At 40.2% G+C, this 11,361-nt stretch overlaps 3 protein-coding genes across 4 annotated transcripts in view; 2 read left to right on the forward strand and 1 right to left on the reverse strand.

Annotated features, from left to right (window-relative positions):
- LOC104966124 (stromal interaction molecule 1) overlaps window positions 1-11,361 on the reverse strand; it is a 583,137-nt gene that overhangs the window by 57,414 nt on the left and 514,362 nt on the right. The gene's annotated exons all lie outside the window — the stretch shown is intronic.
- On the forward strand, window positions 3,731-8,435 carry kbtbd8 (kelch repeat and BTB (POZ) domain containing 8). Its single transcript, XM_010795272.1, has 2 exons — window positions 3,731-4,750; window positions 5,383-8,435. Exons 1-2 carry the CDS (start codon window positions 3,967-3,969, stop codon window positions 5,856-5,858), a joined length of 1,260 nt encoding a protein of 419 aa, XP_010793574.1. The 5' UTR covers window positions 3,731-3,966; the 3' UTR covers window positions 5,859-8,435.
- Window positions 8,861-11,361, forward strand: part of LOC104966246 (monocarboxylate transporter 2-like) — a 9,822-nt gene continuing 7,321 nt past the window's right edge. The window contains exons 1-2 of the mRNA XM_010795430.1: window positions 8,861-8,879; window positions 9,601-9,821. Coding sequence (XP_010793732.1) covers window positions 9,605-9,821 — 217 coding nt within the window. The 5' untranslated portion in view covers window positions 8,861-8,879; window positions 9,601-9,604. The remainder of the gene's footprint in view (window positions 8,880-9,600; window positions 9,822-11,361) is intronic.

Raw genomic sequence — 11,361 nt, forward strand, 5'->3', positions numbered from 1 at the left:
GCAAGCCATTGTGGTAAAGAAACCCACCATCTTTAATCCATCTTGGTGTAACTCCAACTACCAAAAGCATACCGGTTTGTTTTTCATAGGAACATGCAGACGGCTGCAAACAAACAATTTTAAATCGATCCCATACCCTCGAGCGGATAATTTAATGTATCATTAGTTTCGCCGAATTGACATGAAAGCAATAAACTGTAGTTTCATCCACCTTGAGTTGATAAGCTACAAGAAAATAACGATTTGCTTTTTTAATATCACGATTCCGAACCGGGAGGGAAATCTCAGCAGTCTCGCCTACCGCGATCTCTCAATCCTAATTTAAATCATCATCTCACCATCACCACAATCAATGTTAGTTCTATGTTCGCCGAATGTGAGCAGAAAGCACCTGACAAATATGAAACTACCTGTTAAGTATCAACTTTCATAAAACGTGCCTAACAACTCAGTAAAATTCACGCATCTCTACCGCATCGGACAACACACTTCTGTCCGTGTTGGCCTCTCTCGCACCGCACAGTGAAGCGTTCCCGCATTGACGTCCCTCATCCGGCTTCCCCCCAAAAAGCTTCAAAATGAGTTCGAAAGGAAATTTTTTTTCGGCCCCTCCAAAAACTCGTTCGAAATTATTATATTTATCGGGAACAGTAATGCGCAACTTTTCTTTTTCAAACTGACGGTTCGTACGATGACCTCAGTAGCCGCAATATGTTCATTGCACAACAGTTGTCTGGTGAATGCTGTCAGCAGGCTCTGTAAGGGGCAGCATTTCGATGAGCCTGAGAATAATCTCCAACTTGAACTAGTACTGTAATAGTAATCGCCTAAACAGGCCAGCTGACTTAGCTAAGCTTGATTATGTTTTTTAAAGAAGAACTGAACTTGTCACATTGCTTGGCCGAAGGGCAGATCTGCTGGCACTAACAATGTCTCCTGCCGTGGAGAACACCCCCCTCTAAGGGACATAACAGTACGCAGATGACAGCCAGGTAGCGCTTTGCTAACATGGCAACCATACAAGGCATATTTGGCGTTTGTAATAGCTTTGGTCGGTCTGAACTTTTTGCGAGTGGTGGAGGCTTAAACTGCTAGCGGCGAGTGGGTTTACACTTTATCATTTTTATTTGGCTACCGGTGATATTCACGTTCGGGTGATGCTTTCAAATGAGTGTCAAGTTCTGTTTTAATCTCTCTAATGTATTGGGCCCAGCCGCGTAAGCCAATTTTAGTTGTCTAACAGATGCCGACAAACGGCCCTTTGGTTCGTCCACCTGTCTTTGTACCCGTTATCCTATGTAGCGTAACTGGCGAAACCAACATGTTCCCAAACGCGCGGAGACTTCACGATCTGGAGATTTTCGAGCTCCACTTTCTCTGCGTTTCGGCCATTTCGACAGTTCTCAAATTACTGACTCAAATTTGAACCCGGGCATCCTCTGTGACAACTCTCATTAAGTGTGCCTCTCAGTCCAATGAAATTACCCTTTCTGTTAGTGACGCGTTGAACCCAATGTGAGCACTGAACTCCTGATATAACTAAGCGACGGCAGCTCCGAGTTTACTTACGCAAAAAAGTTGTTCACGTTCTCCATTTTTTACGTTAACGTTATAATTCGTTCGGTAGGCACTGCGGTAACACCGTGTATGGCGCCGAACCGAAGGGCCCGTACCGAATATTTCCGTTAGCGAATACATAAGCCAAGTGACACCCTAAGTCGTTAGTCATTAATTCTTACCAACGCAGGTACTCCTTAATCCCGTCAATATTGGTTTATTTATCAATATTCTTATTCTGTTCTTTTTTCAGTTCTAAAATAGTTTTTTGAAACAAGAATCAACTTCCAGAAGCAGGACAATAATTTATTTAAGTATCATTTTGATATAAAAGCAACATTTGTGGCAACAGTCATTTTTGACCAAAACAACCAAAGATCCCCAATGTAGAAGAGAACGACTGGAGTTTTGGTGTCATTTATTATAGGGGTTGCCTAGGGGTGCATCCGAATGGGAGAAATTCTTTGGCCGAACCGATACCGAAATAGGAACAGTTGGCAGAAAAAACCTGAATGCCGAAAGGCGCCGAAAATGATTAATTAGAAATATATGATATATATAATTACTAATCACGATGTATACATTTTTTACCCAATGTTGTTCAGGCGCCCTGATTCGTGGAAAACAGACATGATTATGGCCAAAACTTAACTTAACTTAACTTAACTTAACTTAACCTTAAACTTAACTAACTTAAGCTTAAGCTTAACTTAACTTAACCTTAACTAACTTAACTTACTTAACTTAACTTAACTTCAACTTAACTTAAAGCTTACTTAACTTAACTTAACTTAACTTAAGCTAGTAATTTCACTATTATTCGGTCCATTAAAACCAGTTTATTCAGTCACTTTTGAAAATGGCATAACAGTAAACATCATTCCAAGTCCAAGTGCATTTTCTCTGTAGGATACTACAAAGTGCATTCAGAACAAGGCCAAAGGTGCATAAACATCTAGGCCAGTAGGCCTGCAACAAAATAGTGTAAATACAGACTCGTAAACGAGCCAGGCCCCTCAACAACCAACAAATGCAGGCCTAAGCTGCATGCATAGCAAATGTGCAAAACCTGGATAAATCGCCACATGAATGTACTAATTTACGCAAATGAAATAAAAAAAAATACAGATATCACTTTCTTTCAAGAATCTGTAATAGAGGCTGTCCTCCATAAGGCCAGTAGTAAAACATTTGTATAAAGATAACATAAAGTGAAACCTGGAGTATTACAAAATTCCAGCAAATCAAGCGTCCTTTGAGCACCCTGTAGAAGAAAGAAAGCACTAAACAAATTAAATCTATTATTATTATCTATTCTTATTATTAATCTCAATTACAAATTACATTACAATTCAAAGAATCTGCAAATAAGGTGGGTCTTGTCCTCCATGAGCAATGTAAACAAACATTGTATCATTTAAGATAGCCGAAAGTACAATATATTGAAGCCACTGTGCTGCTGGTCATTTCCCCGTTTTTGTAAAAAAAATGATAACCTGAGATCGGTGAAATTATAGACTCCACAATGAAAAATTTGTCAGGAAAGTGGGTGAATTAGAGTAGACATGTAGGAAGCTAGATAGTAAGCTTATGATAAGCCAGCCTCGTCTACTTATTAAGGAAAAGTGGGAGGTTCTTTTTAATGAACAGTAGCTTCTCTGCTTTATCAGCCATAAGTCTGTTCCTCTTCTCATCAAGCACATGAGAGGCAGCGCTGAACAGTCTCTCGCTATCAGTGCTTGTGATTTGATCTTACTCCGCATATTTGTCCGGGTGTTTTGATTTCAAGTGGTGGAGTAATCCCGAAGTGGTGAAAGTCTTTGCAGTTACACCCCTTCGAGAAATGTCAGCTAAACACGTTTTACAAATCGCAATCCGCGCCTCTTTCTCTGATATTTTTAAATATCTCCAAGCGGCACATGTTGGCTGTGAGCCAGCCGCGAGCATGGTCGCGCGCCGTGCTTGTCGCCGCGTTTTGATTACGTCATCACAACAACACGTTAGCTTACCAACGTAACCCTGTTCCCTGACATTCGGTAATATTTTTTCGGTGCTAAAACCCTTTCGGACGAAAGCCGAAAGAGCCTTTTTAACCATTTTCGGCCGATAATTTTCGGCGGCCGAATATTCGGTGCATCCCTAATTTATTACCCAGACAAAGTACAGATTAAAAAACCTGTAACGATAAAGTTATACAAAATACTGCGTTAAATCATTTAGCTCTAAGGCCCATTTAAGACCTGGTGTCTGTGCCCATCCCCAGTTATTAGTATTGTCATTAAATGTCTACTTCCCCTGTTCATGTAGTCATGCTTTCTCTTATGAGTCTGTTTGGATGCTAAACACTGAAACTTTTTTTTTTTATTGTCGTAGTTCTTGTGTGTGTCATGGGAGCAAGAGTTCCTCCAGATGAACAAGGAGCAGCTGGTCAGCATTTTGAACAATGATGACCTCAACGTGGAGAAAGAAGAGCACGTTTATGAGAGCATAATTCGCTGGCTGGAGCATGATCTTTCTGGTCGTCAGGCCTCCCTCGCTGAGGTGTTTACCGAATGCATCCGTCTGCCCTTGCTGGATGAGGCCTTCCTAAGTCAGGTACCTGCCCCCTTCGCCTGTGCCCTATCCCTGTCTACCGACCCTGCTGAGGCCAAAACCCGCCTGACTGGCACCAATGGTTGCCCGCAGCGCCTGGGTATGACTGCTTCTGAGATGGTCATCTGCTTTGATGCCGCTCACAAACACTCAGGGAAGAAGCAGACAGTGCCTTGCCTTGACACAACCACAGGACGGGTGTTCAAGCTCTGCAAACCCCCCAATGATCTCCGGGAGGTCGGTATCTTGGTGTCTTCAGAGAACGACATCTTCATCGCTGGAGGTTACAGGCCGAGCAACAGCGAAGTGTCCATAGATCATCGGGCAGAGAGCGACTTCTGGCAGTACGAACACGCGGGCAACCGATGGCTTTCACGCGCTCCGCTGCTGAGGGCCAGGATCGGATGCAGGCTTTTGCTCTGCTGTGGGAAGCTTTATGCACTGGGAGGCCGAGTATATGAAGGCGATGGACGAAATGCTTTAAAGTCAGTCGAGTGCTATGATGCCAGAGACAACTGTTGGACAGCAGTGAGTGCTATGCCCGCGGCCATGGAGTTTCACAGTGCTGTGGAGTACAGGGACCGCATCTATGTCCTCCAAGGTGAGTCCATGCTGCACATGTGAAACTATATGATCTCTACAGGGCGCTCAAGACAATTTGGTAATTTCATATTTCTCATTAATTTAAAAGTTCAGAAAATATGTACAGTATTTAAATCTTATATGAAAAAGATTTAAGAGAAAGTATGTTGGAGAGAGTGTTTGAATCAAAATCAGAAGGTTTATTTTTATAACTTTTTTCTGTGTGTTGGATATATCAGTTTTAGGGATGTCTGCCTTCTCTGGAATATAATTGTAACTAGAATGCCATTATTTTTTTTGGGGAAAAAACGTAATAGCATGTGTCTTTCCGGATATCATGACTCTGTTACTCAAGATAACCCACAGACATTTTTGAAATTAATTAAAAATTAATTAATATGGTGAGCAATTTCTTTTAAAAAGAAAATAGTCCCTACATAATGGGCTTAAACAAGGTCTGTGGACAACGTATATGCGAGAGAAGGCAAACCTGTGTATTAGTATTTCCAAAACTCACCCCAAAACAATCAAGCTTTGATAAATAGCACTAAATGTAGAAGTTCAAATATGTATTGTTGAATGAGAAGAAGTTTCCCTTTTTATTAAACCAATTGAACACATCTCTAAATAACACCTTTCCTTTTTTTTCAGGGGAGTATTTCTTCTGCTTCGATCCCCGTAAGGACTATTGGAGTCACCTCGCCCCGATGAGCGTCCCTCGGAGTCAGGGTCTGGCTGCCTTGCATAAGAACTGTATCTACTACATCGCCGGCATCTGCAAGAACCACCAGCGCACCTTCACCGTGGAGGTCTACGACATCGAGAAGAGCACATGGAGCCGTAAGAAAGATCTGCCCTTTGACCAAGCCACCAGCCCGTATATAAAGGCCATGCTGCTGCAGGGCAGGCTGCACCTGTTCGTCCGGGCCACACAGGTCATGGTGGAAGAGCACGTGTTTCGCACCAGCCGCAAGAACTCCCTTTACCAGTACCATGACGACGACGACGACGAGGCAGACGCATGGACCAAAGTCTATGAGACGCCCGACCGCCTTTGGGATTTGGGCCGCCATTTTGAATGTGTGGTGGGCAAACTGTACCCACAATGTCTCCAGAAAGTGCTTTGAGGTCACTGGATTTGTGAACCCCAATCTCTGAGGCAGAGGGAGATGTGTGGTCCTGCCTGCCTTGTGCCTGGTGTTTCCTTGGGTTTGCACCACAAGGACCATTTTTTGGTTACGTCTTAAGTCTTTCAAACTTTGGTTTAACATGATCAAACTGGGGGTGCTTTTAAAGATTGCAGTATTTCTTTTTTTTCAGACGGCACCAACTACCCTACATGGATGCTTGTTTAAAAAACAATACAATGAATCATAAGTGCAATTATCATATTTTTTGCTTGTTGTTGAGCCATGTTCTATTTTTTGTTTTAGATGGATATAGGTAAGGATTTTTACAAATGATAAGCATGCAAATGAGGGTATTGGCAAGATAAAAGTGCCCTCTGGAGATGTGGATGCTACATGTCAGCATAAAGTGAAAATCTATATATATAAATAACTATATAAACTATATATTCATACGGGTAAGATGATCACCATAGCTCATTAGTAGGTTGCTGGCTCTGAGGTTTGTGTGTGTGTTTGTTTTTTTCTGTTCTCAAGTCTTTTCAGCTTATTTTATAGACTAGTTTTAATTTGAAGTGTTCTTGTGATTTACATTACCTTTGTGTTTTTGAAGCTTGTATGACATTTTTTTTAAAGCCCCCCTGTTCCTTCACAACAACTGTGTCAAACAATACACTATGTGTGGCTTCCGAGCTATTTTTAAGTTTTGTTTGAGATTCCAGTTGCATGGGGGCTCATAACCTCCCTCTCTTTAAGTTGGCATCCATTCTGTGTCACATGCGAAGACAACTTAAGTGAAATGTTAGGATACTCACTCTCCACATTGGAGAAATAAGGACGGAGTCAAATTGTGGCAACACTAAGTGGAACGTTCAGACCAACTAACAGGCTTACCTCAGAAACTTCAGATGTGTTTGATTAGGAGAAAAGGGACATGTAAGGCTATAGTGTTGATGAAGCAACTGTGAAAAGCTCAGTGGAGCATTGAGCTCTGTTGAGGTTGTTTTTCAACATTGGATTATAATCATTGGAAAAAGGTTAAAAGAACCTTCCTCTTAAATGTTAAAACAAGCATTTGAGGTCTTGTTATAGTTGATCTGGACATTGAAAATAATTGTGTGGTAGCAATAAGTCATGGAACTGTGCTTAGGCTATATTACATTATATTACCTTAGTAAAAGTGCATTAATTGTTTTGTGTGCTTGTCTGCTCGTGAAAAATCACAGTAGTTCCAATGATTGTGTGGCTGTTGCAGGCTTGAAGTGATGTGTAATTTAGTGCAGATTATTTCGGATGCCAATGTGCCTGTGGCTTAAAAAAGAAGAAGAGGGGGGAACAGTATCAAAAACTGCTCCTTGTGATGAAGAATATCTCAACAGTCTTACTCAGCATTGCACTGAATCACTCTCCACTTCAGCGGTCCTTCACTGCAGACTCTCCGGAGCACCCTCCCGAACAAGCAGACTATGAAAAAGCGAGGGTTGCTCTCGGGTCGTGTGCTAATTCATCCAAGAGCCATGAATCCGTCTTCACACGCCATCACACCGAGGACACAAAATTGTTGGTGCTGCTTTTTTTTTTTTTTTTTGACAATCTTGTATAGAAGAATTAATACCACCACTGAGTGGCGTTCCCTGTGAAAGTGTGACATTTTTCAGTGCCGTCAATTTCCTCATGCAGGTTCCTGTGTCATCTTTGCACTACACATTTCTCCTGTATTTTATCTTAGCGAAAAAGAACCCCTCTCACGAAAAATGTTTGAATAACCACATAGCAATCATCTAAGAGATTTACATGGAAATTAAGACCAGAAGAGTCACACTCGTTAAGGACTTGAGGATATGACTTCTCCAAGAGAAGATCCACGGTTTTGACTGACTTGGAGCTCATTTTAAATTGACCTGGCTCGAACAATGCTCTCTAAACAGCCACATCCACATGTCTACAGACAGCCATTTGAGAACCAGAAACGGAGAACTCTCAGGATTTCTACTGATACACAGTACTGTATTTAAATGTTTTTGTTATGTGTAATATACTGTACTATAGGTTTGCTGTACTTGCACAGTTTTTTAAAACTTCTCTTCAGTTTTCTTTTATAACTTGAAAAAAAATAGATGTGATTTTTTCTTTTTGTTGTCTTCAGTGGCTGTTTTCTTTTTCTTTCTTTATGTGTTTACCTATTTAGTTATAGTAGAGTAATCCTGCTCTGTTGAGAAAAATTGATAACCCGCACGAGTGATGCATTTTGATTTCCTCCCCTCAGTAGTACAGTAGTATTTCTTTGTAACATCTCACCGAAACTAAGCATTACAGATCGCGTAACTCCAATGTTACGTCACGTTTTCAAACACCAGTCATGTAATACAACAAGCTAAAAACTGCTTTCTGTGTTCAAAAGTTATACATGGCTCATTTTGGTCATTACACGCATCACTTAAGGGTGCTATGCCATTGTGCTCATGCTTTTTCTTTGCTGGTTTGTATGTTTCCGGGTTCGGGGTTATAGTGGTGGTTGAGCTCAACTGTGAAATTCACATTGCACATCATTTGAAAATAAAACTATTAAAAGTGAAATGTGTTCCTTTTTTCTCGCACCTATTTTCTTCTTTCGCACACAATTGTTTTTGTCTAACCCAAGTCACAACTAGAGATGTGTTATGTGAGAACTAGAGTCTCCACACTGTAAACTATATAGACAAAGATGCTGTAACAAGGTCAGGCCCAGCGGTGTGACATTTATGATTGAGGACATGCAGAGGAGTCAAAGCTACTAATGAAACTAGTCAAAACTGCGAGGAAGCCCCCGGGCCATCAGTGTGACACGTGACGACACTTCAAATAAGGCAGGAGGAGGTTGAAACCATGGATGTATAAAGAACGCTGTTGAAACAGAGACGCTTATTCAAAGGTAACGTATTTTAAACATGTGTATTCGCGTGTCAGTGTTTAGTTCTTTAAAAGTCTTAAGTTTAAAGCAGCAGTGACTGTTATCGTTGATTTCGCTCATTGTCCACGTGTGTGAGTATTTCCTCCTGTGCGACTACACACGATACTTTCTTTCATTGGAAACTTATATTTTTTGTTTGCCTTGACACCTTGTTGTGTTACAGCTTTTGGAGGAAAAGCTCGTTAGGAGGACAAAGGGGCAACGTAGCGTGTCTCGCTTAAATTCTTTGTTATATATTAACTTTGTGAATTCAGTCAAATATCTGACGTAACTTTGGATGCTATCTGCCTGTTTCACCACTAGACACACACGACTGAAAACTTCAGTTTTAAACTGCTTTTAACAGACTTAAGTTACTCTTTTGTCAACGTTGTGACTCATTATTTTGCACACTGTCACATCCTAGCTCTGTATTCGCCATTAAGGGAGCATTTACTAAACATTCTAATTTAAAGGCGCAGTAAGTAAATGATCATATGAATGACCGGCGTTTTCACATTTATTTAAACAAACGTTTCACAGTCACCTAAATGTACTTGTCATATGCCTATATTGTTAGTTAACGTGTTTAGTGTATTGTTTGGACACACTGTCACATGCTTGCTGTTTATTTGCCATCAAGCCGATCTTTTATTTTGAAATTCGGCAACACAGTTGTGTTTGCAGAGTGAATAGTTAAGGCAAAGGGATCAATTCTGCATTCAAATATTCAACTTTTTTTTTCAAGGTACAGCCTATATTTGGTTGTTTTAATAATAAACACTTCATGTGTGTTTTCCTCTCCTTGAACAGGAACATGTCCCCTGCTCCAGCAGATGAGTTGGGCCGCAAGCCCCTGGATGGAGGTTGGGGCTGGGTGGTTGTTGTCGGTGCTCACATTTCCATAGGATTTGCATACTCCACTCCCAAAGTGCTAGCCATTTTCTACAAAGAGATACAGGAGAATTTAGGGGCCAGCTACAGTGAAATAGCATGGATTTCCTCCATCATGCTAGCTGCCATGTATGCAGGCGGTGAGTTGACTCAATCAGACTTGTTTCTTACAACACAACCATACACACACAATGTGTTTTGGTGCGGTACAATGCAGACTACCTGTCTTTTAATTGACTCAGTGCAGTATCTTCATTTATGCTACGGCATTTGTAATGATCAGTGTTATTATCTAAAAATGTAGACCACATTGTTGTTGTGTTTTCTTATACATCAGTAGGACGTACAGTTCATCTTGTGGTCAGCACGGTTTAACATATGTTTAACCTTATTACAAACAATTTAGTCTTATTTTTTCGATTGGGATAAATGTTGATACTGCTCATCTTTCAGGAGATTTTGTAAACAAAAAAGGAAAGAATCAATCTCCAAAAAGAATACACTACACTACATATGCAAAACTTTTTTTTAAATAATTGTGACCATGATATGAACTGGCTAGGACAATTTTAAATTGATAATAGTTCTCTCTGATGGACAAAGTGATGTTACTTTCACCTCAAACATGTCTGGATATATCAATCTATATATATATACTGTGTATATAGTTGTGCTGCTTTTTCTAAAAAGAAATCGGCTCACATATACTGTCATATGTGCACCTGAAATAACCATATATCACCAGATATAGGCTATATATATATCTTTCTATATCTAAAAAATTCCATGGTACTTTAAATACAATAACTTCAAACCCAGAGTTGCCCCAGAGAGGTTTTGAACTCTGTGAAAGTTCATGTACCTTCAAGCCATCATTGGTTTTGCCAAATCAATAATCTTAACACGAGTTGAGAACATCTTTATCCTGCAGGTTAGAATTCTGAGCATTTGTTTTTCTGTCCAGGTCTCTTTGTATTGTATCGTGTGCTCTCAGCGCTCTTACAAACCAAGTTCACCTCCAAGATATACCTCTGATAATGGTCTGCTGATCAAACTCCTTAAATGCCTCACATCTCTTCAAAGTTGCACTTGAACACACCACAATGAGTAATGCTAAGGGCCAGCGTCTACAGAGTAAATACCAGTTTTACAGCAAATCATTTCGGTATTGGGCCATCATGTCTACAAGTATAACAACAGTTGTGCTGTATAGTCATTTGGACCTGATAGATAATGTATAAATTGTCTTCACATGACTAACTGCACCCACTCAAATAGTGTTAGGCTGCCTAATAAGAAGAATGATGTTTGCATGTGTTGCTCACCTGACTCAAATTTAACTTTCTGCCACTGACAGGTTACTTTAAGTCATTTATGAGAAGTCTTCAACTTTAAGACTTAACTAGAAAGAGTTTTGCTGAGATGAGAACATGGTTTGATGTAGGGGTGGGCGATATTGAAAAATATATTATCACGATATTTTTCAAGCAGTATCACGATAGACGATATATATCACGATATTTTTTCATGTCGGTTATTATGGTTATTTTTCAAGTTACTTAACAGAACAACCACCTACAAGGTAAGACAAACTAAAATAAAAAGGAGTAACAGACCAAGATACCATTTCAAGCTGGTTTTAATTCTGCAATGAATCCCTGAGTGAACAATTCAACAGGA

This window comes from Notothenia coriiceps, unplaced genomic scaffold, assembly GCF_000735185.1.
Source record: "Notothenia coriiceps isolate Sejong01 unplaced genomic scaffold, NC01 NC01_scaffold00037246, whole genome shotgun sequence".
Taxonomy (NCBI): domain Eukaryota; kingdom Metazoa; phylum Chordata; class Actinopteri; order Perciformes; family Nototheniidae; genus Notothenia; species Notothenia coriiceps.

Excerpts from the sequence above, each read along its gene's own strand:
- kbtbd8 (XM_010795272.1), top strand. The coding sequence starts at position 3,967 with ATGAACAAGGAGCAGCTGGTCAGCATTTTGAACAATGATGACCTCAAC. Across the intron at positions 4,751-5,382 it reads CCGCATCTATGTCCTCCAAG|GGGAGTATTTCTTCTGCTTC; the intron begins GTGAGTCCATGC and ends CTTTTTTTTCAG.